This window comes from Chiloscyllium punctatum, chromosome 3 (genome assembly GCF_047496795.1).
Source record: "Chiloscyllium punctatum isolate Juve2018m chromosome 3, sChiPun1.3, whole genome shotgun sequence".
NCBI classification, from domain to species: domain Eukaryota; kingdom Metazoa; phylum Chordata; class Chondrichthyes; order Orectolobiformes; family Hemiscylliidae; genus Chiloscyllium; species Chiloscyllium punctatum.
In genome coordinates, this window is record NC_092741.1 from 121,443,097 (window position 1) to 121,468,185 (window position 25,089).

General features: G+C 40.9%; 2 protein-coding genes across 11 annotated transcripts in view; one reads left to right on the forward strand and one right to left on the reverse strand.

The window, feature by feature from the left end:
* sipa1l2 (signal induced proliferation associated 1 like 2) overlaps positions 1-25,089 on the reverse strand; it is a 682,609-nt gene that overhangs the window by 643,675 nt on the left and 13,845 nt on the right. For 5 of the 10 annotated variants that reach the window (XM_072559717.1, XM_072559727.1, XM_072559699.1 and 2 more), the window contains exon 1: positions 7,534-7,740. The exons of 1 other annotated variant lie outside the window; for it this stretch is intronic. The gene's annotated coding sequence lies outside the window, so the exon portion shown is untranslated. Of the gene's footprint in view, positions 1-6,237; positions 6,257-7,048; positions 7,223-7,533; positions 7,741-25,089 lie in introns of those variants that run through there. 4 more of the 10 variants (XM_072559747.1, XM_072559775.1, XM_072559765.1 and 1 more) reach the window with 4 other exon arrangements.
* On the forward strand, positions 8,028-17,078 carry map10 (microtubule associated protein 10). The gene has a single exon (XM_072559686.1). It carries the CDS (start codon positions 8,172-8,174, stop codon positions 10,989-10,991), a length of 2,820 nt encoding a protein of 939 aa, XP_072415787.1. The 5' UTR covers positions 8,028-8,171; the 3' UTR covers positions 10,992-17,078.

Consider the following 25,089-nt stretch of genomic DNA (forward strand, 5'->3'; position numbering starts at 1 on the left):
GGAATATTAATTCAGAATCAATAGAAAGAAACAAAAAGTTTTTGGATATGGTAAAGTTAATATTAAGTTGTGAATACATTGTCATTTAGAAGGTTTGTAGCTCAGGTTGAGGTTTAGGGTGTAGGTTTGATATCCAGACATTTCATTACCTGGCTCGGTAACATCATCAATGGCAACCTCCAAGTGAAGCGAAGCCGTTGTCTCCTGCTTTCTATTTATAGGTTTGTCCTGGATGGGGTTCCTGGAGTTTGTGGTGATGTCATTTCCTTGCATTTTCTGAGGGGTTGATAGATGGCATCTAGATCTATGTGTTTGTTTATGGCGTTGTGGTTGGAGTGCCAGGCCTCTAGGAATTCTCTGGCATGCCTTTGCTTAGTCTGTCCCAGGATAGATGTGTCACCCCAGTCGAGATGATTTTTTTTCATCCATGTGTGGGGCTATGAGGGAGAGGGGGTCGTGTCTTTTTGTGGCTAGCTGGTGTTCACACGGATGAAAAAAACCACCATTGCGACTGGGACAACACATCTATCCTAGAACAGGCTAAGAAAAGACATGCCAGAGAATTCCTAGAGGCCTGGCACTCCAACCACAACACCATAAACAAGCACATAGATCTAGATGCCATCAGAAAACCCCTCAGAAAATGAACAGGAAATGACATCACCACAAACCCCAGGAACCCCACCCAGGAGAAAGATATAAATAGAAAGCAGGAGACAACAGCTTCGCTTCACTTGGAGGTCGCCATTGATGATGTTACCTAGCCAGGTAATGAAACGTCTGGATATCAAACCTACAGCTTAGCGAGCAAACCTACACCCTAAATTGTCATTTAGAAAATGGACAATGTTGGTGTGTTGCATTTACTGCTCTACTAATCGAGACTTCTGGAATAATTTTTCAAATAACAATGTATTTAATAGAAACTCTATCCTCTAGTCATGAACAGTAAAACTATTGCAAACACCCTCTTTAAAAATAAATCTCAGAAGTACTGCTGCACAGGTTGCTGCATTTTGCTGCATTCAACATATGTTATGGTTATGCAATCTCAAGAGATACCAGCAGTTGATTTTTTGCTTCAAGCGCTGACTTTGTATTCAGCCCCAGCTGAATCAGTGCATTGTGCAGAATTGTGCTGTATCTGGTATCCATAAATTAAACACCCTCAAGCAGCAGAACCACCAAACATTCTCCCCCCCCCACCCCCAATCTCCACTAATTACCATTTCAAAAGGCTAAATTCTGCATCACTCCAGGAAGACGGCAAACACTTCAGTGAATTTGCACATGCTAGAATACATACCAGCAAATTCAAGATAGCAGGCTCTTGTTACAGTCTTCCCATAATACAACTTTCAAAATGAAGAAGGTTCTGATTCAGTGAACTAACTGCAAAACTAAAATGTTGTTCAGTGCAAACTGCAATGTACAAAAGCTCTCTTTAGATTGTCACAGCATGAGCCATGACCACAGCATCTGCAAACCCTCTGGTGTTCCCTTCCCCCATTCGAAAAGCATAAAACAGTGAAGGTAACACTGAAACTACTATTTCTCATCTGGGAAAAGCTCAGTTCCTTCCTAATTTTTAGCTCATCAGCATAAAATTAACACAATCAGCACATCACATCAGCACAGAAATCCAAATTGGAATCATTTCACATGCAGTAGCCCTTCAATGATTTTCCATAATTCTTCAACAACTAGTGTCACAGAGCAGCAGTGTGAACCCTCAGCTTTAATATTAGTCTGTGGCCTGAGATCAAGTTATTCATACAACAAATTCTTATTTAAATCCTTTGAGCGCAGCTTGAAATGAAATAAACAGGATGAGTATTAATTTGGATCTATCAACAGTACTTTTTACTATTGCTTCACAAAGCCCAGCATGCAGTTCTCACCAAGGAATTAGATTGCTATTTCAGCATTTGAAGTCAGCTCCCACACACTTTAGCCCTCAATGTAAGTGAATTAACCGGGTAACACACTTCAGAGCTCCAATAGCGATGTACTGTGTCAAATTTCTGATCCAACAGAACACTATTCTCAAAATATGTTTTTAATTTTTTCAGGAAAAGATTTCCTTATATTTTGTGGGTGATGATCCGAAATGCTCAGTTATTTAGACATCAAGAGGAGTCGTAGTAGCTTCATGCAACTACAAAAAAATCTGTTTTACTTTGCAATATCTGGAAGCTTCCGTTATGAATGACAAAGAATCTGCAAGAAATTTAAAAACAGTCTAATTAGGAGGGGAAGAAAAGCATGGTCCAAATTCAAAGCAGCTGCACCTTACATGTTTTCTGAAATCCCTTTGAAACTGCTTGATATATATGGTGTTACAGTGATCACAGCACCAACACTGAACTGCAAAGTCAAGTTGCTCAAAATGGCAAGAGTTTAATACTCCAGCTTTCCACTTTTTATTTAAAATAATTCAAAGCATTATTACTAACTATACTTGATTACTGATTAAACTTCATAATTTGTCCAAAGACAAGTATTGTAAAGCCAGAGTGTTGAAGAAATAACGAATAAGGGGCATCAACAGTTTACATGCAATATAGAAATTTTATGCACTTGTAAATTTACCTCTTCCTTGGTGTTAAGACAGTAAACCTACCACTTCTAAGATGAATCTTACATTAAAAAGAAAAACTCAAACACAGACAGGGTTAGTCTGCAGACTAACAATCTAAGCTGTAAAATTACTTTTAAAATTAAAAATTACCATCAACTTGCAGCTTCATCAAGAATTTGTTGAAGGTAAATTCTATTTAACTCACTTGAGTGTTTGTTGAGGTAAGAGGGATGGTTTACGATAGCCATGTGTTTGATGTGGTGTGCATCAACTTCCAAATGGCATTTGGTCCTTCAACAAGTTGACATCCATGAAAAAGGCCAGTAGCACCATGGACACAAAGCTGATTGAACAACTGGAAAATGCAATGAAAATGATGCTTTCTGGAACTGGAGGAGGTATTCAGTAAGGTTCCCCATGGGTTGGAAATGGAACCCTGCTTTTCTTGATTAGACTATTAATGTCGACTTTGGCGCACAGAGGACAAATTTCAAAATTTGCAAACAACAGAGGCGGATAGAAATAGCACTTGGGCGAATGGGATCAAACGTTAGGAGGCGAAAGCAGGATTAGGCTATTGAGTTGGATGATCAGCCGTGATCATAAACGAATGGCAGAGCAGGCTCAAAGGGCTGAATGGCCTTTTCCTATCTTCTATGTTTCTATGACACAGAGCTTGCACAGGATACCTTCTGTATAACTAATGAAGGTAGAAAGGCAGATTGAAAAGTGGTTCACAAAGCATCAGGGATCCTGGGCTTTGTAAAAAGAGTGTATAAAACCAAAGACGTTCTGATGAATTTGGAAAAAACATGGATTCTGCCTTCATTTGACCACTGTGTCCATTACTGGCCACCATCTCAGTAGCAATCTGAAAAAAAAACACCATTTGGACTGAGACAACACATCTATCCTGGGACAGGCTAAGCAAAGACATGCCAGAGAATTCCTCAAGGCCTGGCACTCCAACCACAACTCCATAAACAAGCACATAGATCTAAATACCATCAGAAAACCCCTTAGAAAACTAACAGGAAATGACATCACCACAAACCCCAGGAACCCCATCCAGGAGAAACATATAAATAGAAAGCAGGAGACAACAGCTTCGCTTCACTTGGAGGTCGCCACTGATGATGTTGCCTAGCCAGGTAATGAAATGTCTGGATATCAAATCTACAGCTCAGCGAGCAAACCTACACCCTAAACCTCAACCTGAGCTACAAACCTTCACAAACCTTGCAATCTGAAGACATTACAGTAGATGCAGGAAAGATTCATGAGAATGGGGATTCAGGGTCGAGAAACATTCTATGACAAGGATAGATTAAAGAAATTATTCAGAAGCTTTTCTTGGAGTAAAGAAAATTAAGAGATGATTTAGAATGTTAAATGTCAGGTACACAGTAGATAGGGAGATGCCCTGCTTGCTAGCAAAAGAGTCAAAATCGAAAGGATGCTGATTTAAGATAAATAACAAAAGTACCAACGGTGGTGAATTTTTTTTAAACAAAACAACGCTGCACATAGTTAGAATCTGAACTGCTGTCTGAGTAAGATGGAGCATATTGAAGTAGTCTTCGGAGGAGAAGTGGATTTTTACTTTAAGGCATGTGTGTTGCAGACAACATCAACATTTACTGCATATTTGCAAGGTTGGTGGTGTGTTGCATTTTTGATGCACTGCAGTCACTTGGGTCCAAGTCTGCCCACAGTGCTGTAAGAAAGGGAGATCCAGGATTTGACGCAGTGTTAATGAAGAAACCATACAATTCCCAGTCAGATTGGTGTGGGGATTGCAGAGCAACTTGCAGCTTATGTACCCACGCAATTGTTGCCTTCTGTGATTTTCTGTCTCTGTTCTGAAGAATCGCCAAAGTTGAAATGCTAACTCGGCTTTCTTCCCACCGATGTTGGCAGACCTGAGTTTTGCCAGCGATTTTTGTTTTTGTTTCAACTGTCCAGCCTCTGCACTTTTGTTTTATTCTACTTTTATCTTTCTAGATGGTGGCAGTCAAAGTTTTTGTCAAAGCAGCATTAGTGGGTTGTAAGAGTGCATTTTGTAGACATACACTGCTGCCTGAGTACATTGTCAATTTAAGCAATTCTTCGGGATGTAGTGCCAGCTAAGTGGATTACTTTGTCCTAGATTGGGTCAAACCTTCTTGAGTCACTTTCCTGACTGTGCCTTGTACAATGTGAGCAGGCTTTGGGGAAACAGTACCTGAAGCAACGAGATTCAGCAGCACTACAGGGAAAGGGTAAAGAGGCAAGCTACTATAACAAAGAGTCAGCACAGAGACAGTGGGCTGAATGGTCTCTTTTTACGCTGCAATCATTCTATGATTATCTCTCCAAAAACAGTACTGTACCATGTCACCACTATTAATCTAATGAATCACAGTTTGCTTTCTCAGTTTCAAAGTCTCATTATTCAGGAGAAGACTTAGCAAGCTGACAAAATCCAGTCCAGAAGCAACTTTATGCTATATCATGGTAGAGATTTAGTTGAACACTCACAATTTTAGTTGTTTTCAGTAATGTGTGCTAATGACCATAATATTAAGAACAACACTTTTCAACACTGCCAAATTAAAAGAATGTGTTGCAGGACAGCACGTACTCACATAGCCCATAGCACAGCTGCCATCATTATCAATACCATTTCAAAGCAAGATATTCAATTCCCTCTATTCACTGAAAACTGCAAATAATCAACCGTTGCCCTGACAACTTTTAAGTCTGAAGACTGAGCTTACTTAAGGCTGTAGAACATGCAGGATAGCCTCTTCTCTAACTCCACTGACCAATTTTTCCAACAGCTGTTGCATTGAAATTTTAGAAAGCAGCGTACAATTGAAACTTCTTTACTGAAGGAAAGATTTAAAAAACCAAAATGATTGTTGGAAATATAAAAGTAAATAGAAACTGTCTTCTGGAAAACATTTTTCTATCAATGTTCCAGTTCCTTTGTAGATTTGTTACAGCCAGACTTTCCTGGATAATTCTTATCTGTATTTCAGTAATTCCACATGGATCTCACTGGGATTGGCAGTGTACCATTACAAGGAACAGCATACACAAAATATTAAAAAGTGGATAGCTTATGCAAAACGCTTCAGTTGTGGGCAAAAACAACAAAGTCACTCTGACATCTGGTCAGGCCAATAATTGGCTTACTTTAAAATAAGCATCATACTATTCATCTTTTAATATTGAGTTATAAAGCCATTAGCTTCTGCCCAGACTGACTAAAAAAAAAGTCAAAGTGTTATTTTTACATAAACAGTACTGTCAGAGGTGAGAACTATTCAGTACTATATACAATGGTTTTTCCCAAAGCACTGGATTCGCCTTTCAAACCTTGTCACAATCAAAATGTAGCAAGTAATTATAATAAATGCTGAAGTATTGCTTTAATATATAAGTGCTGCAAATACTACGTCTAATTTACTACCACGTTTTCCTAAATTCCTAATCCATACCCTTATGTGAAGACAAAAATAAAGCTCGGCAAGGTTATCACGACAAACGCTGCCACGAGGGCTAAAACAAATTTACGGAGCAAATTTTGTAGAAATTGTCATCATTATCGGTCATTTGTTGTTCATTTACTCAGAATATATATGGACTGTAATGAAAATACTTAAAGATACCTTATAACTAGTGTTAAATAAGTGTTGAAGGTGATCAATTACATTGTTCCTGGGCAGCGGCAGTGGAATCATTACAAGTTGGCGGGATTTTCAGTTGTAGATAACGCAATGTTACTTAGTGGACATGAATCAAAAGCACGTCCTTGAAAGATGTATGACATTAATATGTCCACATAATCCGCTATGGTTGAAGGGAGCATTGATCAACAAAACGAAATCTGCCGCAATGTTCGTTTCTCCGTGCGACGATTTCAGAATTTGTAATAAAACATTGTGAAATAATGCTAATGATTAGCTTGCACCCCATAATCAGCTTCAAATATTAATTGTAGCGGTGCTGTACCAAGTTCTAGGCGTAGACTTGTGGACAGTGCACTAAAAAGGTGCAAAATAGTCAACAGTACTGATCACTAAAGAAAATATCCATGTGGTAAGAATTCTGTTGCAAACTAAACTCAGAAATTCTACTGTGTAGTAATTCTAAGCCATCTAGCGGACAAATCTAGGAGGCAGGAAAATATACAATCAAACCAATTTCTCAGAAAAAAATGTATCAACCAATGCCCTCAACTTCCAGAAAAACAAGGTAATGCGCAATTGGAATCCCAGTAGGGCATACATTTCTCAACGACAAGTCTGCATTCAGAGTCCGAATCAACGAAACATTTTATTAGTTACCAGGGTCCGGTGGGTTTTACGGGTTCGTGAGCGAGGGCAACTACGCGGAAAGGGAAGATGATCGGGACTTGGAAAACAAATTCTTTTGTTTCAACAGAAGATAATAGATGGGTAAATAAATAAGCTGGACCACCTGGTTTTCCACGCCGAATCGATATCCACACCAGCCCTGAAAAACAGATCTTTTGTGGAAAATATCCCGTTACTCCTGACCGGTTTCGTGATCCAGATAACATCAATAATACAACCAACCATAGGAGGGTTTGTTATCCTGCCTTCGGAAATTGGTGGTCGGTGGAGAGACCTTGCTGAGCGCTCTCTGCCTTGGGGGGCAATCCTGAATGGATTTGGAGCTGCGGGAAGTGAATATTTATGGAGACGCCAGGACGGGTGGGAGGAAATTGTCGTGAATAAATAAAAAAAATACTATTTCTAAGCGGGGGAAGGGACCAAGTAGCAACCCATCTACCCACCAACAGCATTAAGCCCTGCCACACCTCAACAAACCGAGCGAGCCCAGTTAAAGGTGAACTCCCATCACCGGGCTCCCCTCTTTAAAAAGAACACTGACTTGTCAACAAGCCGCCGCTTCGCATCTCCCTTTCAGCTTCGTCCTACCTGAAGTGGCGGCGCTCGGAGCCGGACATACAAACTGGATTGTTTCATATAGTCCCGAATCCATGCAACAGCATAGAACCACTAACCGATCCTGATCCTGATCCTGATCCCAATCCACACATCCCAGCCTGCGATTGCCGCTGCAAGAGCAGCAACAGCACCACCTCCCACAGCCAGTAGGCTGGGAAAGTTTTCACATTCTCCCGCACCTCTACCCAACCTGACGCCAGATGTCCCTCCCCTCACCCACCGGCCATACACTCACCACATTGGTCATCCGCCACCAGCCCGCCCTCCACGCACCGCGAGGGCATTGCAACCGCGCTTTCCATTGGTCAGACATGTCCCTCCTCCGCCCCTTCTATTAATTGCGCAGCGAAAGCTGTGGCTTGAAGGCATGCTGGGATGTGTAGTTATTTTGCGGCCTTCCCCTGGAGATATTGGGAACTAATTGATCGGGAAACGAACTACAACTCCCGGAGGGCAGCGCGCGATTCCAGCCAGGTTTCGCGATACTTTCCGGGCGCTGTTGCTAAGGTTTCGGCTTTGAAGCTTCTCCGGACGAAGTTTGTTCGAGTTTTCGTTAACCCAGAAATGTTCTCGCACGGAGACAGGGGAAAATCAAGCCTCCCGTCATTATGACCATCAGTGAGAGTGCAGCCAAAGCGCCCACCATGGAAACGTTGTTTTCGTTGGAGCTGTTGGTGGATTATGTGCGACTTGAGCCTGGGCCTTGGACTCCCGGACCTGGACCTTTGTTTGCGGTGGCTTTCAGGCTGTTAGACTTTCCAACCTTACTCGTCCATCAAATTGAACCGGAGCGAGCGGAATGTATACGGCGGAGCTGGGTGTCCGACAAGGAGAAAGCGATCCCTGAACGAGCACCCAATGGCTCTGACGTCCCGTTCAGCAAAGGGAAATCGTGCCTATTCAAGATCAGCCTCGCGTCCCTGCACAGCCATTTGAGCAACACACCTTTGTACGCCATGCTGCTGGACGTCTTCCCTCGGGTACCCAAGTTCCTTGGCAGTTGCCTAATTTCTCTAGCAGATGCGGTGGATAAAATCAGAAGAGAAGTTGAGGAGTGCGGCATGCCGTCCATGCATGGTGGTAAGGGTCTCCACGCTTTGTACAATCTCATGGGCAGAAAAGTCGGCTACATTTCGGTGCGATACAGACTCTTGAGTTTGGGGGCGGCTTTCCTGCCGCATGATCAAGAGAACGTGACTGGCGGAATGTTAGATGTCAAAGAACTTCCACTCAAAACCGTGGAAGCGCCAATTTTGTCCGATGTTAATAAAAAGAGCGAGGAGTTTATGTCTCAAGATAGCGGTAAAACATTATTTATTTCTGCAAAAAGTCCCGACCGGCTGGTGGATAATCGGATTCTCGATCAAAAAGTGCAAATACTCGATAGTGAGGTACCTGTTGTCATCTCGATGCCAAAGGAGGAAAAGCGTAAACCGCGCAAACCGACTGAGGGGGAACCCATGGAACACCAACTGGGACTGCGAAGATTAGAAACTGAACGAAGTGTGGATTTAGATGGAGACAATGTCTTTTGTCCACCCCCTATGTATTACACACGGTCAACAAATGAATCCAAAGAAAAAATAGCTGAAGTACGCAGAGTAGTCGAACCCGATACAATGTCAGCTCCATTGGAGGAACAAGATATGGATGATGCTGGTGGATCGTTCGATATTAAACGGAATGCAAATTGTTCTCATCTGCCTGTAAATCAGTCGGAAACTACATCCAGGTTAAAGCCACAAGTATACGATACAAGCCCACAGTTTGATCCATGTAATAACATCAGTCAGTTACCTTTACTAAATGCGCTTCTAATAGAACTTTCTTTGCTGCATAATCAGGTTCCCCAGGGGATTCCTCTTCCCGTTCACCCTAAACTTACATGGCTTTACAGTGGATTAGATAATGATTCACCCAAAGTTCATAAACCAACTCATACAACAGAACCAGAACATCCAAAGCCTACCAGTTCAAATTTAAAGATTCAAAAAGAAAAGTTTCAAAAACACATGATATCTCTAAAGCACTTTGATAAAGAAAATACAACAAAGCAAACTAATACAAAGAACAAATCTAAGCATCCAAAAAGAAAGCTGGCGTATGGATTAACACACACATTGCGGTTAAGACTCCAGAAGACAAACCCAGAAATGCTGATATTGCATGAGCAAAGGGAGCTGTCAAGAAAAAAACAACTGAAAGAGAGAAAGACTGCAGCAACATATTGTAAAAGCAAAGAGGAAAGTGGTCCATCAACATTTCTTCAAGAAAATCAGTACCTTCCTGGAACTTTTTCTTTCCAAAGTGGCTGTTTTGAAGAAAACGTTGAAACATTAATTGAAAATAGTATTGAACTAGACTCTCTCCATTCTCCAAGAGTTCTAGGAAGTAGAAAAAATAAAAACACAGATAATTTTGGAGAAACATCCAAACTGGAAACTGTCACTAATAAAGAACAGATGTGTGTTCAAACTCTGGGACCAACTTCAAAAGTGTCAAACTTTCAGGTGTTGCAAAATGCAACAAATGACAGGATACTTGTTAGAGAAGATGTAAAGATCAATGTACCCAAAGCTTTCAATCTGGATTCTGACCACCTTTTCAGTGACATAGTTAACAGGGCACAGAATGTGCTGCAGACTTCAGAAATTAATCCTGTTTCCATAATTTATTCAACAAAAGCAGAAGACAGCGATGCCCAGATTTCCTCTAATAGCTATAATGACTGCGCTGACCCAAAGTATTCTGAAGACTTCACAAGTCCTGAAGCAACAGGATTCTCAGAAGATTTTACCAGTCCTGAGCCTACAAGCAAATGTACAGATAATTTGGATAGTAGTATAGAGGCAGCCTCCACTATGGTGAAACATATGAACTCTAACAATGAGTTAGAATCTAACTTTTCGAAACATTTCAATAATGGAGCAGCTCAAAGTGAGAGGGAAGACGATTCAGTTCCACTACCTATACCATCCCAGCAATCTCCAATTCGATCTTTAAAAGGAATATCCAATGTGAAAAGTCATCATCAGAAAGTGGCTGCCTCAAATCTATCTAATGATGCTACCAGCTCAGAGGTAAATCAATTTAAAAACACATTGAACCTAACAAGCAAAGAAGAAAATAAGAAACAACTTGAGTCAACTCTATTTCACGGAGACATCAATCCAGTTAGCATAGAGCTCCCAAGGCTTTCAAGTTCAATGACTGGATGCAAGTCTTTCGAGGACAGCCAATCTTTGGGGCCATCCCAAATGAGTTCCTACATACCATCCAGTGTATCTGACCTTGTTAGTGGTGAACTTGAAATTAACACAACAGATGTTCAAAAAGATGGCAGTGAATTGGATGCGACAGGAACGGCCAATGAGTGCAGGCACATTTCTGAACTAATAATCAACAAACTTCCTGGATATACTTTATGATGTCATCATTGAAGTTACTTTGTAATTGTACTTGGCATCTTTAGACTGTATATTAGTTACTTACATTTCTTTTGACCCATAAGTAAACTTTATCTGCCCACTATGCTACTTATAATCAATGTGACTACCTATATGCGCAAAAGAGATGTGCAGTTTTAGGCCTCTTCCTGAAAGTTTTCTTCTTCTTGTCCTTTGGAACAGTAAAGAACCCTCCTTCAATCTCCTTCATTCATTCACCAATTCACTTACGTTCCACCTTCATTTTCTACTATTTAACTGTAGCTTGAGCTCTACAAGTCTGTACCAGTGACTTCTCTTTACAGCACTAGAGAGACATCTTTAACCCACAATTCTTCTTCGCTATGCTGCCTTTCAAAAGCATCATATGTTAGTTCCAGCTGTACATGTAATAAAAAATATTCATATTAGACAGCTGGAGAAAAGTTGGCCCTGTATTTTTTGAGACAGCTGCCTGACTTCCTGATTATATTCAGCATTGTCTATTTTTATTTCAGATTTCTAGTAGTATTTTTCTTGACAACACCCTACGTGAAGTCTCCAACACCTCACACGATCCCTCCACTGGCTATTTTGGAAAGACTGCTTATTGGCAAAGCATACATTGTACATTTTCTCCAGCTAAATATTGGGAAGAAGGAAACCACTGTCCTTGTAACAGCTACAGATTCCTAAAGCTTCACAAAGATACTAGCCAATCATTTGCTTGAAACAAATTGTGTCAGATTTGTGATGACGCTCTTGTGAGACTTGTGATGAATTCCTAATGAAGGGCTTATGCCTGAAACATCGATTCTCCTGCTCCTCGAATGCTGCCTGACCTGCTGTGCTTTTACAGCACCACACTCTTGACTCTGATCTCCAGCATCTGCAGTCCTCACTTTCTCCATTTGTCAAATTTGATGACAAGATCAAATTCTACAACAAGCATAAGAGGTACAGTTAGTAAGTTTGCAGATGACACCAAAATTGGAGGTATAGTGGACAGCGAAGAAAGTGACCTCAGATTACAACAGGATCTTGACCAGATGGGCCAATGGGCTGAGAAGTGGCAGATGGAGTTTAATTCAGATAAATGCGAGGTGCTGCATTTTTGGGAAAGCAAATCTTGGCAGGACTTATACACTTAATGGTAAGGTCCTAGGGAGTATTGCTGAACAAAGAGACCTTGGAGTGCAGGTTCATAGCTCCTTGAAAGTGGAGTCGCAGGTAGATAGGATAGTGAAGAAGGCGTTTGGTATGCTTTCCTTTGTTGGTCAGAGTATTGAGTACAGGAGTTGGGAGGTCATGTTGCAGATGTACAGGACATTGGTTAGGCCACTGTTGGAAATTGCGTGCAATTCTGGTCTCCTTCCTATCGGAAAGATGTTGTGAAACTTGAAAGGGTTCAGAAAAGATTTACAAGGATGTTGCCAGGGTTGGAGGATCTGAGCTACAGGGAGAGGCTGAACAGGCTGGGGCTGTTTTCCCTGGAGCGTCGGAGGCTGAGGAGTGACCTTATAGAGGTTTACAAAATTATGAGTGGTATGGATAGGATAAATAGGCAAAGTCTTTTCCCTGGGGTCGGGGAGTCCAGAACTAGAGGGCATAGTTTTAGGGTGAGGTGAGAGGGGAAATATATAAAAGAGACCTAAGGGGCAACGTTTTCACGCAGAGGGTGGTACATGTATGGATGTGGTGGAGGCTGGTACAATTGCAACATTTAAGAGGCATTTGGATGGGTATATGAGTAGGAAGGGTTTGGAGGGATATGGGCCAGGTGCTGGCAGGTGGGACTAGATTGGGTTGGGCTATCTGGTCGGTATGGACGGGTTGGACCGAAGGGTCTGTTTCCATGCTGTACATTTCTATGACTCTAAGATCAAATTCAGAATTAAACTTCCTTTTCGTAGATTAGTCTACTTCCACCCGTCTCTATTCCTGACTCAGTTTTTATGGCATTTTCATGCTTTTGCATGCCTTCAGACATTACTGTTCTAGTGTTTTATTAGTCTCGAGTTCTCCAACTGACCTCTTAAAAAAAACTGCAACTTATACAAACTACCCTGTTCAACAGTATCCCTATTGTGCATCATACTGGTTCTCACTGACATATGTTAGTTTCTAGTCCTCCAGACCTAAGTTTTAAATTTTCTTCTCTGACTTCAGATTTTTTTTCCAACATCACCCACCTCCGATCTCTCACTTCATCACACCATTAGTAGCTGTGTCTTGAAGCATAAGTACACACTAGCTGCACTTCCAAACTTGCAACTATCTAATCTTTGGCCATCTATTCATCACATTTCTGCAGATACAGATTTGTATGACCATACCCCTCTCATCATCTCTCTTAAATCCACAAGAGTGGTGGACTTATAGGATATGACAGGCAAATGGTTTATCTGTCTACTGTCAGATCTGGATGGGCACCTAAAACACAATCAAATTCTGCTCTTGTCTAGTAGACCTATTCAATATTCTAGCATTATAGGCCATTAGAAATAGGAATTGGAGTAGGCCATTTGACCCCTTGAGCTTGCGCTGCTATTTAATAGGATTATGCCTCATCCAACATCACCGCCTCCAGTCTATGGCAGGGAGTTCCAAAGGCTGTCAACTCTGAGAAAAGAGAGTTCATCTCAGTCTTATATTGGTTCCCCTTTATTGTGAAACAAAGTTGTCTGCTCCTAGATTCTCCCATGAGGAACCCTAGAATGCAAAGATAACTCCTGGTTTCCTTTCACCAATACAAACCATGTTATAGAGTCATAGTTATATAGTCATAGTCAAACAACACTAAAACAGACTCTTCAGTCCAACCAGACAATGCCAAATATAATTCCAAACTAGACGAGAATCATCTGCCTGTTCCTGGTCCATATTCCTTCAAACCTTTCCTGTCCATGTACTTACTCAAATGTCTCTTAAACATTGTAATTGTACTCACATCCACTACTTCCTGAGGATGTTCATTCCGCACATGAACCACCCTCTGTGTGGAAAAAGTTTGCTCCCCATATCTTTTAAATTTCTGTCTTCTTACCTTAAAAATGTGCCCTCTAGTCTTCAAATCTCTCACCCTCGGGAAAAGACAACTATCATTAACTCTATCTATACCCTTCATTATTTTATAAACTTCTACAAGGCTGCCTCTCAACCTCCTGGCTTATCCAGCCTTTCTTCATAACTTTCCATACCTGACAATGTCCTATAAATCTCTTCTGAACCCTCTCCAGCTAAATAATGTCCTTCCTGTAACTGTGCGACGAGAATTGTTCACAGTATCCTAGAAGAGGCCTCATGTTGTTAAACCTTCTTCCATGTCTGCTCCACCCTTGCCTCCTACCATAAATATAAGAGTTAGTTGACTTCTTTACCACTATGATTGAGAGAATCCAATCAGTTGTCTCTGCTGCACCTCACTTTTACGAATTCAGCTGACCAAACATCCAATAGCTTTTGCTTCTATGCTATCTGCTCTCATGCCCCAAACTCATTTTGCCTGTGAGATTTCCCTCTTGCGAAAGACGAAGGTAAACTTTTCCTCTTCATTCCTTTATAACTGTGTGCTATGTTTGATGCAGTTAACAATGCTATTCTCAATGTCTTCTGCTGTCATCCAGTAATTGGAAGCATTCGCTTTCGATGTGTTGTTCCTTGAAGGTGCAGCACTTCAAAAGCTAATGCTTCCATATAAACCTGTTGGACTATAACCTGGTGTTGTATGATTTTTAACTTTGTCCACCCCAGTCCAACACTGGCACCCCCAAATCTCAACTAAATGTAGCCAGGGAATCACTTGTTATGGCTTTACTTTGCATTCTTACACATTACCGTGGATTTCTCGTATTATCGACCTATTCTTGGCTCTCTAAAGTTTCCCATCTGACCGTTGATGACATTATCTGAAAGCATGATTTTAATTTGCAGATGTATCCTGACAATGCCCAGTTCTATCTGATTGTCTGACATAATGAACTGAATGAGCAGAAGATTCCTCTAATTAAAAAAGTGGGAAACAGAAGCCATTTTATTTTTGATCCCTACTCCAAATTCCGTTATCTAGTTACCAACTGCATCTTCTTCCTTTCTTAGTCTGAAATGGTGAGATCCATTCTCATTTCATTTCAAAGGAGGCATTTTTTTTTTAAATGAAACAACAGATATACTCATGCACACATGAATTTCTCTAGACTTGGTCAATTAGCTTTTCAATTATAATCAGGCCTCTAGTTTTGGACAGGGTCAATCACATTCAATTTCCCAATAACATGGGTGATGTTTTTCAAGTGGTACAGTTGAAGAAACAAGGCTCCAATGGAATAATCTGGCATTCTGGGTCTTACATTTTGTGGAAAAATGTAACGGATTATGGTCAGTACTGACTGGTGTTTCTCTGAACTGTTACGAAGCAGAGGTTGACGGCCCTCTGATAATTAAAATTGAAACATCCAGAGAAGAGCACCCTGCCTCATAATCTGATGAAGAAGTGTGACAAGAGATATAACCTACCTTTCACCCCCACAATCTATCATAAGGGAGTGGTTAAATGAAATTGAATCCTTTCATCCAATCTATAATTAACAAGCAACCATTTATTTATCTAACTCCAACAATGAATAAATTAACAGAACAACCATCAAACTGAACAGTCCTTCTCTAACTATCTATTCCTGAATAAAAAAGATTCTATTGGTGTGCTGTTTCAATAACACAGGTCCCCCACTTATAGAAATCCAGATAATAAAAAAACAGCAAATTAAAACTTAGTTTCTCAAAGTTCACACAGAATGGATCGTCCTGAACTTTCTGTATCTTCTTCCATCATCTTTTTCTGACCAAAATGCCTTCTCTGTTGTTTTCTGGTGTCAAGAATATTCGTTAAACATGCCAAAACCTTTTATAGATAAATAATGCTTTTTAGAGAGCGTGGAGAATTTTTTGTGAGAGCCCAGTATTTCTTTCTTAGATGGCAGGTTTTCTCTCTTGTCAAATGACTGTTCGCTCTTTCCTCTCTGTCCAGTTGCCCCTCTGTTTTATATTCTCCATGACACGTTAAATTCTTATAATATGATTGGATTCAGGTTGTCAACACCATCAAATTTGAATTTTACTGCTAACTGAATGGCTTTTTGATACATTGTGTCAGTTTGAGTGCCTGCAGCTGTTTACACACATTCTTTGTTTTTAATCTAATAAGCATAAAAGCACTTTATCTTAAAGGGACATTGCAAGACTTGACCCATTTTACAACTTTACCATTTTTACACACCAGCTTCATGACAGTACTCATTTCGGACATATATCTCAGTGTTTGAGAGTCAGGAATAAACCTAGGGTTTCCCTCCCTATTGATGTTCACTTAGCTTTGTGGAAAAGTGGCCAATTGGTCTCTGAACTTGATTCAGCTTTCTGAAAAAGAACAGTCTCTACTTTGATGTCCCTCCAAAACTTAAATACCTATTTAACATTTAGAGCTGGAAGAACAGGCTCACTTCTAAAAATGGCTTTCAGCTCTTCAAGAGTGGATTAACATTTATTAGTCCCTACTACCTTTTCTTCCTGTAGGTCTGTCAGCAGCACAGTTGCTGTACAGATTTTGGGATGAACTTTCGGTAGAACCCATCCACCCCCAAGAACATTTTGGTTTTCTTCTTTACTGTGGAAATTTGAAACTGTGGTATTGCTTCTACATTTACAACCCAAGGTAGGTCATTTGAGGCTGAGAGAACTCACTGTCTGTGAGATTGACTGCTAAATACTCACTGCATTTTCAGGAAGAGGGCTTGCAGTTGCTGTATGTGTGTATCTTAGATGTCACTGTACACTGAGTGGTTATCATAAGTAATAGAGTCATAGAGATGTACAGCACGGAATCAAACCCTTCAGTCCAATTTGTCCATGCCAACCAGATATCCTAAATTAATCTAGTCCCATTTGCCAGCACTTGGCCCATATCTTTCTAAACTCTTCCAATTCATACACCCATCCAGATGCCTTTTAAATGTTGTAATTGTACCAGCCTCTGCCACTTCCTCTGGCAGCGCAGCTCATTCCATACATGCACCACCTTTTGTGTGAAAAAGTTGCCCCTTAGGTCTCTTTTAAATCTTTCCCCTCTCACCCTAAACCTATGTCCTCTATTTCTGGACTCCCTGCCCCAGGGAAAAGACCTTGTCTCTTTGCCCTATCCATGCCCCTCATGATTTTATAAACCTCTATAAGGTCACCCCTCAGGCTCTGATGCTCCAGAGAAAACAGCCCCAGCCTATTCAACCTTTCCCTACAGCTCAAACTCTCCAACCTTGGCAACATCCTTGTTAGTCTTTTCTGAACCCTTTCAAGTCTCACAACATCCTATTGAACAGCACACAATTTAATAACCTTGCCACTTTCTGACATTAGCCTTTGAAAGGTGACAAGATCTTTTTGAAGTTCAAATGGCATGATTTAATATTGGTACAACCATCTGGAGTACAAAGGTACATATTTCCTTCATGCGGAAGGCAAGGAAACCTGTCTGTACCCCTTGAATAAATCCCTCTTAGTGCAGGTAGCTTTCTATGCAATCTTGCAGCCAGGATACTGGGTTGGAGTCAGCTCTGGTCACTGCATTATCTTGTCTGAAGTCAATTCAGATCCATGTGGAGTTCTTGAATATGAGTTCAATGGAGGATCTCCAGCTCCTGCTCGAGACTCTGTTAGTTGGTGCTCTAGCAGTTTGTAATTTTCTTAAGTGGATCAGCTTTTCTGGATCAAGCTGATAGGGATGTTCCCATTTAGGAAGGGCCTCTCCCACATCCAAATCATGTAAAGCTGTGGTGGTGCAGCCGGCCTTCTTTCGCTCTCTCAGTGTACCTTTATATGCAAAGAGCAGCCTTGTAAAGTATGCTTGCTGCTGTGCACTTGAGTGAGCAAATAAGAAATCTAAGTTTGCTCGTATTGCATTATTGGTTGGATAAGTAGTAAAGGGTTCATGTGGACCTCACTTGCATTTCCCTCCAATTCATGCTTGCTGTTGCCTTCATCCTCTTGGTTGATTAAAAGAAGCTGACCATTATCTGCTTTTTTGTTATTTGCCAGTTGGATGTGGACATCGCTGGCTGGACCAGTATTTATTGACTTCTCTATTTGCTCTTGAGAAGGTGGAGGTAAGCTGCCTTCTTGAACTGCTGCAGCCCATGTGCTCAGGTAGACCCACAATGCCATTAGGGAAGGAATTCCAGGATTATGACCCAGTGACAGGAATAGCTGATATGAACGAACCTATCCTTCCTTCCCTAATATGGGGTCTTAATCACTCAGTTCACTTCCCAAGCTTTCAGGCTGTCACTACGGACAACAGAACCAGCCTTGAAGGGTACACTTTAAGGGTTGGTAGCAGCGTTAACACAAAGGCTCTTAGCTGGAAGTTTTGGGCCCTGACATGTTTGCCTGCCTTTGATTTCATCACTGGACAATTTTTTTGGATTATCCAAATATCAATTATCCAAATTTTGGAGTATCCAAAAAAAACTCAAGGTCCCATCAAAACATTACATCAAAGAGGTGTTACCAACACTGATCACGTCTTTTGTTTACAATGATTAAAAGTGAATTTGGCTTACTGAAATGCTGCCGAGAACAGTCCTGGATATCGATGGGAGCCCAGGCACCATCTCCAAATGACTGACCTCCCAACCTGTCTCTCTCTCCAAATGAAGACAGACAAAATGACAATCTAGGCAAATTCAGAGTGCTAAATATTCTCAAATAAAGACCCCAGATAATCTTTCCAACATTGTCCTATGAGGGCAGAGTGGAAATTTGTCAAAATGTTGCAGTAAAAAGTTGTGTGCATAATTTTGAGGCCCCCCCCCCCAAAAGGTAGTAGCAGTCTTGCTGTTCGTGTCCAGCACAGCTGCCATCTCCATTCCGTTACTTCATTTTGTTCCAGATTCCCATAGGGGAGAAGAGATAAGAGACATCTGGCCGCTTCACTCCATCCACTGGCTGGAAACGTGGAGAGTTGAAAGCACACAGTGTTGGGGGGGGTTTACTGACCCATTGTGCTGCTGCCTGGTCTCCTGAATGGGGAGTGGACTCAGCAAGTGCTTGCTCTGTCAATCCCATTGAAGTGAAGCAGCAGCTGGGAGAGGCTTCAGCAATGCTGCAGGTCCCTTACACACAAGTGTGTGTCTGCTCCGAAACAAATCCTGAGACAGAGAGATGGAGCAAGGCAGGCAGAGAGGAAAAAAGAAAACTCAAGAGTCCCAGGAGAGAGGCATTAGATCAGTTATCTGAAAAATCAATTATCCGATCAATCAATTATCCGAACGTAATACTGCCCGCTATCTCGTTCGGATAATCAAGGTTCCTTTGTACATAGTTTAGCATGTAGACCTCCTCCTCCTCTTCAACCTTTTTTAAAATATCCAGATGTGCTCTTACACACAATTGAGCCTTTTTTTCCCATAACAAATCACCCATGTTTTTTTTCCCATCTGTTAACCACCATCATTAAAACATCTGTGTTCTGATGAAGAATTGCTGGATTGAAATGTTTTCTTCTTACAGATGCTGCCAGAACTGCTGAGGTTTGCTAGCAATTTTGATTTATGATGTCCTTGACACCTTCTAGACTCCTGGAAAAGGTTTCGGGTAGCCAGAATAGAATGGAATGCAGTGCCAGCTTAGTTTCCACTGGCTAAATCTGTCTGGCATGGACTGCATGATCAAAAAATCAGGAACAGTGCAAGGCATTTTCTCCCACGGCTGTTCAGACTCCCTGACTCAACAATTTTCTCAGAATCCACTGGGGATGATGTTACCTTTGCTCCTTCAAGGTCATTGCCAAATAGCAAGAGAATCTTGTCCACAGGCAAGGTGCAACTCCCAAGGTCACTGGTCCCAGTACTAGCTCACAATCCTGATTAACCTAGTGAAGGGGAGGTGAATTTGGACCCTTTTACCAGCACCTTCACATTTATTGCATTCTCTGATGGGAAGATCATACCCATTCCAAGCATTACAGTTTAGCTGTCCCGAGTCTCCCCCAGTATCATTCCAGGCTTACTTTTCGCACCCTATAGGAATGTCCCCATCCTTTTTACTAATACGCTGGCACTTTTCATGGGCTAAACCTAGGGCAATTTCCCCAAAAGCTTACTCATAGGGATGTGAAAAATAGAAGGAGTGGGACAATTGGCTTTTCAAGTTTGTTCCACATTTCAACATAATCATGACTGATCATCCAACCTTAGCCCCAAGAAGCATATCTAACTCCGTCTTGAAAACATTCCATATTTTAACCTGAACCACTTTCTTCAGCAGAGAATTCCATGGGCTCACCACTCTCTAGGTGAAGACATTTCTTCTCACCTCAGTCCTGAATGACTTACCCTATATCCTGACATTGCGACCCCCAGGTTCTGGACTCCCCAGTCATCAGGAGCATCCTTTGTGCATTTATCTTGTCTAGTCAGTTAAAATTTTATCGGGTCTTATGAGATACCCCTCATTCCTCTGAAATCTAGTGAATATAGTTCTAACTGATCCAGGCTCTCTTCATTTGTCAGTCCTGCCATCCAAGAATTTAGTTCAGTAAGTCTTTGCTGCACTCTTTCCATAGCCAGTAGTTCCCTCCTCAGATAAGTAGTCTAAAACTGCAGACAATACACCAGATGTTATCTCACCAAGGCCCTGTACAACTACAGCAAGAGACCACTGCTCCAGTACTCAAATCTTCTCACTGACAGCCAACACACACTTTGTCTTTTTCACCACACCCTGCACCTGCATGTTTACTTTCAGTAACTGATTTACAAGGACATAATCTCACTGCATCTTTCCTTTCCCAATCTATTAATATTCTGGTAATAGTCTGCCTTCCTGTTTTTGCCACCAATGTGGATAATCTTATTTATCCACACTATACGTTATCTACAATGCATTTTCCCACTTATTCAACTTGTCCAAATTACACTGAAGCATCTCTTTGCTCTCCTTACAGTTATCCTTCTCATCAAGCTTTGTGTTGTGTACTCTTCAGTAATAAGGACGAATTTTGGACTGACAGCTTGAATGCTGTGCCACCTGCTCAAAGTAATTTTAAACCAAGCTTCTCGTTCTGCCTCCTGAAACTTAGGAAATAAAGCAGCAAACCAAGTTCTATTTGCCCTCAAGTCAGAGCCAGTAGTGTCTTCATTGGCTCCTTTTATTTATTTTTCTGTGGTTTTGATTGTAGACTGAAATGGGAAAAGGATCATTTTAAAAACCAAGGACTGTGAAGGAATTGTTGCACATAAGTTAATAAGTAAATACATATTGTAGCTGCTGTTTACACTGCTGCTGTGAGGAAGGTTATGGAAAGCAGGTAGCACCAGAGTGTGTGTACAAAGTGAGATTCAGCTGACCACAAATAGCAGACTGGCCTGTGGAGTAGGAACCAGTTGTCAATGACAAAGGCCTTCTGCCTGCCAACAGTTGTATAATTGGCTCCTAGTTAGCTGAACAGCTTACGTCTGTGGACAATATGGCCAGAGGCCTCCTGACCTCCAAAAAGGAAGGAAGTGACTTCTCGGGAAAAAAAAACCCAAAACCTTAAGAAAGTTAGATTATTTTCCCTCATCAGTTGCTATAAGGTGTGGTTTTCACCTAACAACTATACAACAATAGCAAACAACTATAAGAGACTTTAATATTTGTGAACCAGTCAGCTCCTACAAGGAGATAAAATGTACCTGGAAAAGAGAGGACAAATAGCAAATTCTGATGAGCAAAACCATTATTTCAGCAAACTCTGTAAACCTGCCTTTCTAATTTTTCCCTCCAACCATGACACCAATTTTTGTTTTGATCTGCCTGTATGCGTTTCTTAATGGGGGTGAAAGTTTAACTAGTAGAGTTATCTGTTCAAAGTTAATAGTTGTTTATGCTCGAGCTGAAACCTAGTACAAAAACCTGGTACATGTTTTCTGTTAACCTGCTTCTAAAAAGTCAGGTAAATAGGTAGATTTTGATTAAAATCTTTGACTTCAGTGATTATTTCAGGACTAGTGGTGTTTGATTTCCAGTGTGCTACTCTAATGAGGCTTGACACTCCTCAGCTCAGTTCAAAACTCCTTTCCTGCAGCTTTTCCTGAAACTGTTTCTTTTCTTTCCTCTCTTTTTCTTGAATCTTCTTCTTTAATTTCTCACGTTCAATGCTCCAATTATAATTTTTTTTCTACTGTTCTGTTCAGTTCATCATCTTCATTTGTTACCTGTAAACCTTTTGGCCATGCCTTTTAATATTTTGAGTTTCTGGCTTTTAGGCAAAATTCTAATCCTAAGTGTCTCACTATATCTTTTAACTATGTGTGGGATAGAATGTTTAAATTCTCAAAATTAAGTTCCTTTAATTCTGCTAGGAATGCACTGACATAAGCACAAACATTTTTATAATGTAGCATTTCAAACGTATCTAGTGTCATTTTCAGTTTTTCCTTTAGAATTTGCCATGTTTCAGATGACAGTTTATCCATTTTAATTCTCGTCTTTCTTCCGGTGGTTCAAACAGCTGCAAAAGATTCCTATTTGTTATGATCAGACTTCATGATGAGCTTCCCCACTTTGCTACAGTTCCAGATGGGATACCCCAAGCTGTAAAGATCTGGGTGAGGAAGAATGTAGTGGTTCCCCTTCTTTATTCACCTGCCATCTCAGTAAGCTTCAACAAGGTTAATTTAAAAGATCTGTTCTCTTTCGGATACCTTTTTCCCAGATAAGTGAACTTACATTTTAAAAGTTGTCAAATCATCCAGGCTTTCTCAAATTAACAGAAAGAATTAGTTTTTTTTTAAATTACTACAATTGAGAAGAAATAGTAATTCAACATATGTATGCACAGATTAGAGGTAATGGGGGAGTCCAAAAAGATAAAACGTTTTAAAAAACTGATATACAGATCAGTCTCTGAATTGTTCACAGGGAACAAATAGTTGGAAATTGTGACTGCTCAAAGTTTGGGAGAAGATTTGTAGCTCGGGTGCTCGTTGTTGTGGTTCTGTTCGTCGAGCTGGGAATTTGTATTGCAGATGTTTCGTCCCCTGTCTAAGTGACATCCTCAGTGCTTGGGAGCCTCCTGTGAAGCGCTTCTGTGATGTTTCCTCCGGCATTTATAGTGATTTGTACCTGCCGCTTCCAGTTGTCAGTTCCAGCTGTCCGTTGCAGTGGCCGGTATCTTGGGTCCAGGTCGATGTGCTTATTGATTGAATCTGTGGATGAGTGTCATGCCTCTAGGAATTCCCTGGCTGTTCTCTGTTTGGCGTGTCCTATAATAGTAGTGTTGTCCCAGTCGAACTCGAATTGTGACTGCTGCAATGGATGTTACAAATACCAATGTCAAGGCAAGACAAAGAGTCAACTTCACGATCCTTAGTTTTGCAGATTTGTTGAAATTCTGTAGTTTTTTTTGCTCTGTTTCCTTTTTAACTAGTTTGCAGCACTAGGACTTTTTTTTCTTTATTCATTCATGGGATGAGGGCATCATTGCCCATCCCTAATTGCTGAGAGGGCAGTTAGGAATCAACCACATTCTGTGGGTCTGTGGCCACCAGGTAAAGATGGAAGATTTCCTTCCCCAAAGTGAACCAGATTTTTTTCAGGCAATTGATAATGGATTCATGATTATCATTAGACTCCTAATTACAGATATATTTTTTAAAACTAAAATTCCACCATCTGCTATGGCAGGATTTGAACCAAACTCCCAGAATATTATCTGTCTCTGGATTAACAATCCAGCAATAATACCATTAGGCCACCATCTCCCTTAGGTGAAAGTGGGTACTGCAGGTGCTGGAGATTTGAGTCAAGATTAGAGTAGTGCTAGAAAAGCACAGCAGGTCAGGCAGAACCTGAGGTGTAGGAAAATCAACGTTTCGGGCAAAAGCCCTTCATCAGGAAATGCATTTCCCGAACAATTTATGTGTGACATTCATTGTTTTTGTACAAGACTTTGCCAGTTACTGAAATTAAAGCTGCAGCTTTTTTTGTAGCAGTCCTTTTAAAAATAACACTTTTTGAAATTAAAAGTGAAAATAAAAATTAATAGGTACATCAGGGTTCTGATCCATTGATATAACATTATCACAAAGGCATGACAGTATCCCAGCTGTTGTACTGAAGGTAAGTCCTCATCCAACTTGTTCCAACAACCACAATTTGGAAAATTGCACAGGTATATTGCAGGATAAATTAAATCTGATCAATTATTGTCCAGTACTCTATCCTTGATTATTAGCAGTGTGTTTTAATGTGTCATTAATAGTGCTATAAAGCAGCACCTATTCACAAATAACTTGATCATTTCGAATTCTACCAGGTCCACTCAGCTTCAGAGCTCATTCTTCAGTTCCAATCGCAGCTCCTCAGCTAATGAAACAATCTTGCCCACAAACAGAAGACCCAAACAAATTTCAGCAAAATATTGCTAAGTGGCAAGAAACATTGATAACACACAAGTGCCAGGAAATTACCATCTCCAATAAGCAAGTTCAATCACATCCCTTGACACTTAGCACCATTACTATTGCTGAACATCCAACATCAAACTAACCAAAAACCAAACTGCTTGTAACAAATGTAGGTCAGAGGCTATAAGTTCAGCAATGAATAACTCCCCTCCAGACTCTCTAAACTGTCCATTATCACAATGCTTAAGTCAAGCAAACAATCATAGAATCCCGACAGTGTGGAAGCAAGCCATTCAACCTGAGTCCACACTGACCCTCCTACCCCAAACCTACCCTATTTCTGTAACCCTGCATTTCCCATAGCTAACCAATCAGCTTGCACATCCTTGGACACTGGGCAATTTTGCATGCCAAATCTACATAAGCTGCACATCTTTGGATTGTGGGAGGGAACCAGAGAACCCAGAAGAAACCCACACAGACACAGGCAGAATGGGCAAACTCCACACAGACAGTTGCCTGAGGGTATAATCAAACCCAGATCCCTGGTGCTATGAGGTAGCAGTACTAACCACTGAGCCACAATGCTGTCCATGGATGATCACAAATCCAACAGCACTCAATAAATTTAACATCATCCGTATGACCATAAGTTATAAGAA

Coding starts and splice junctions, on each gene's coding strand:
- map10 (XM_072559686.1), top strand. CDS start 8,172: ATGACCATCAGTGAGAGTGCAGCCAAAGCGCCCACCATGGAAACGTTG.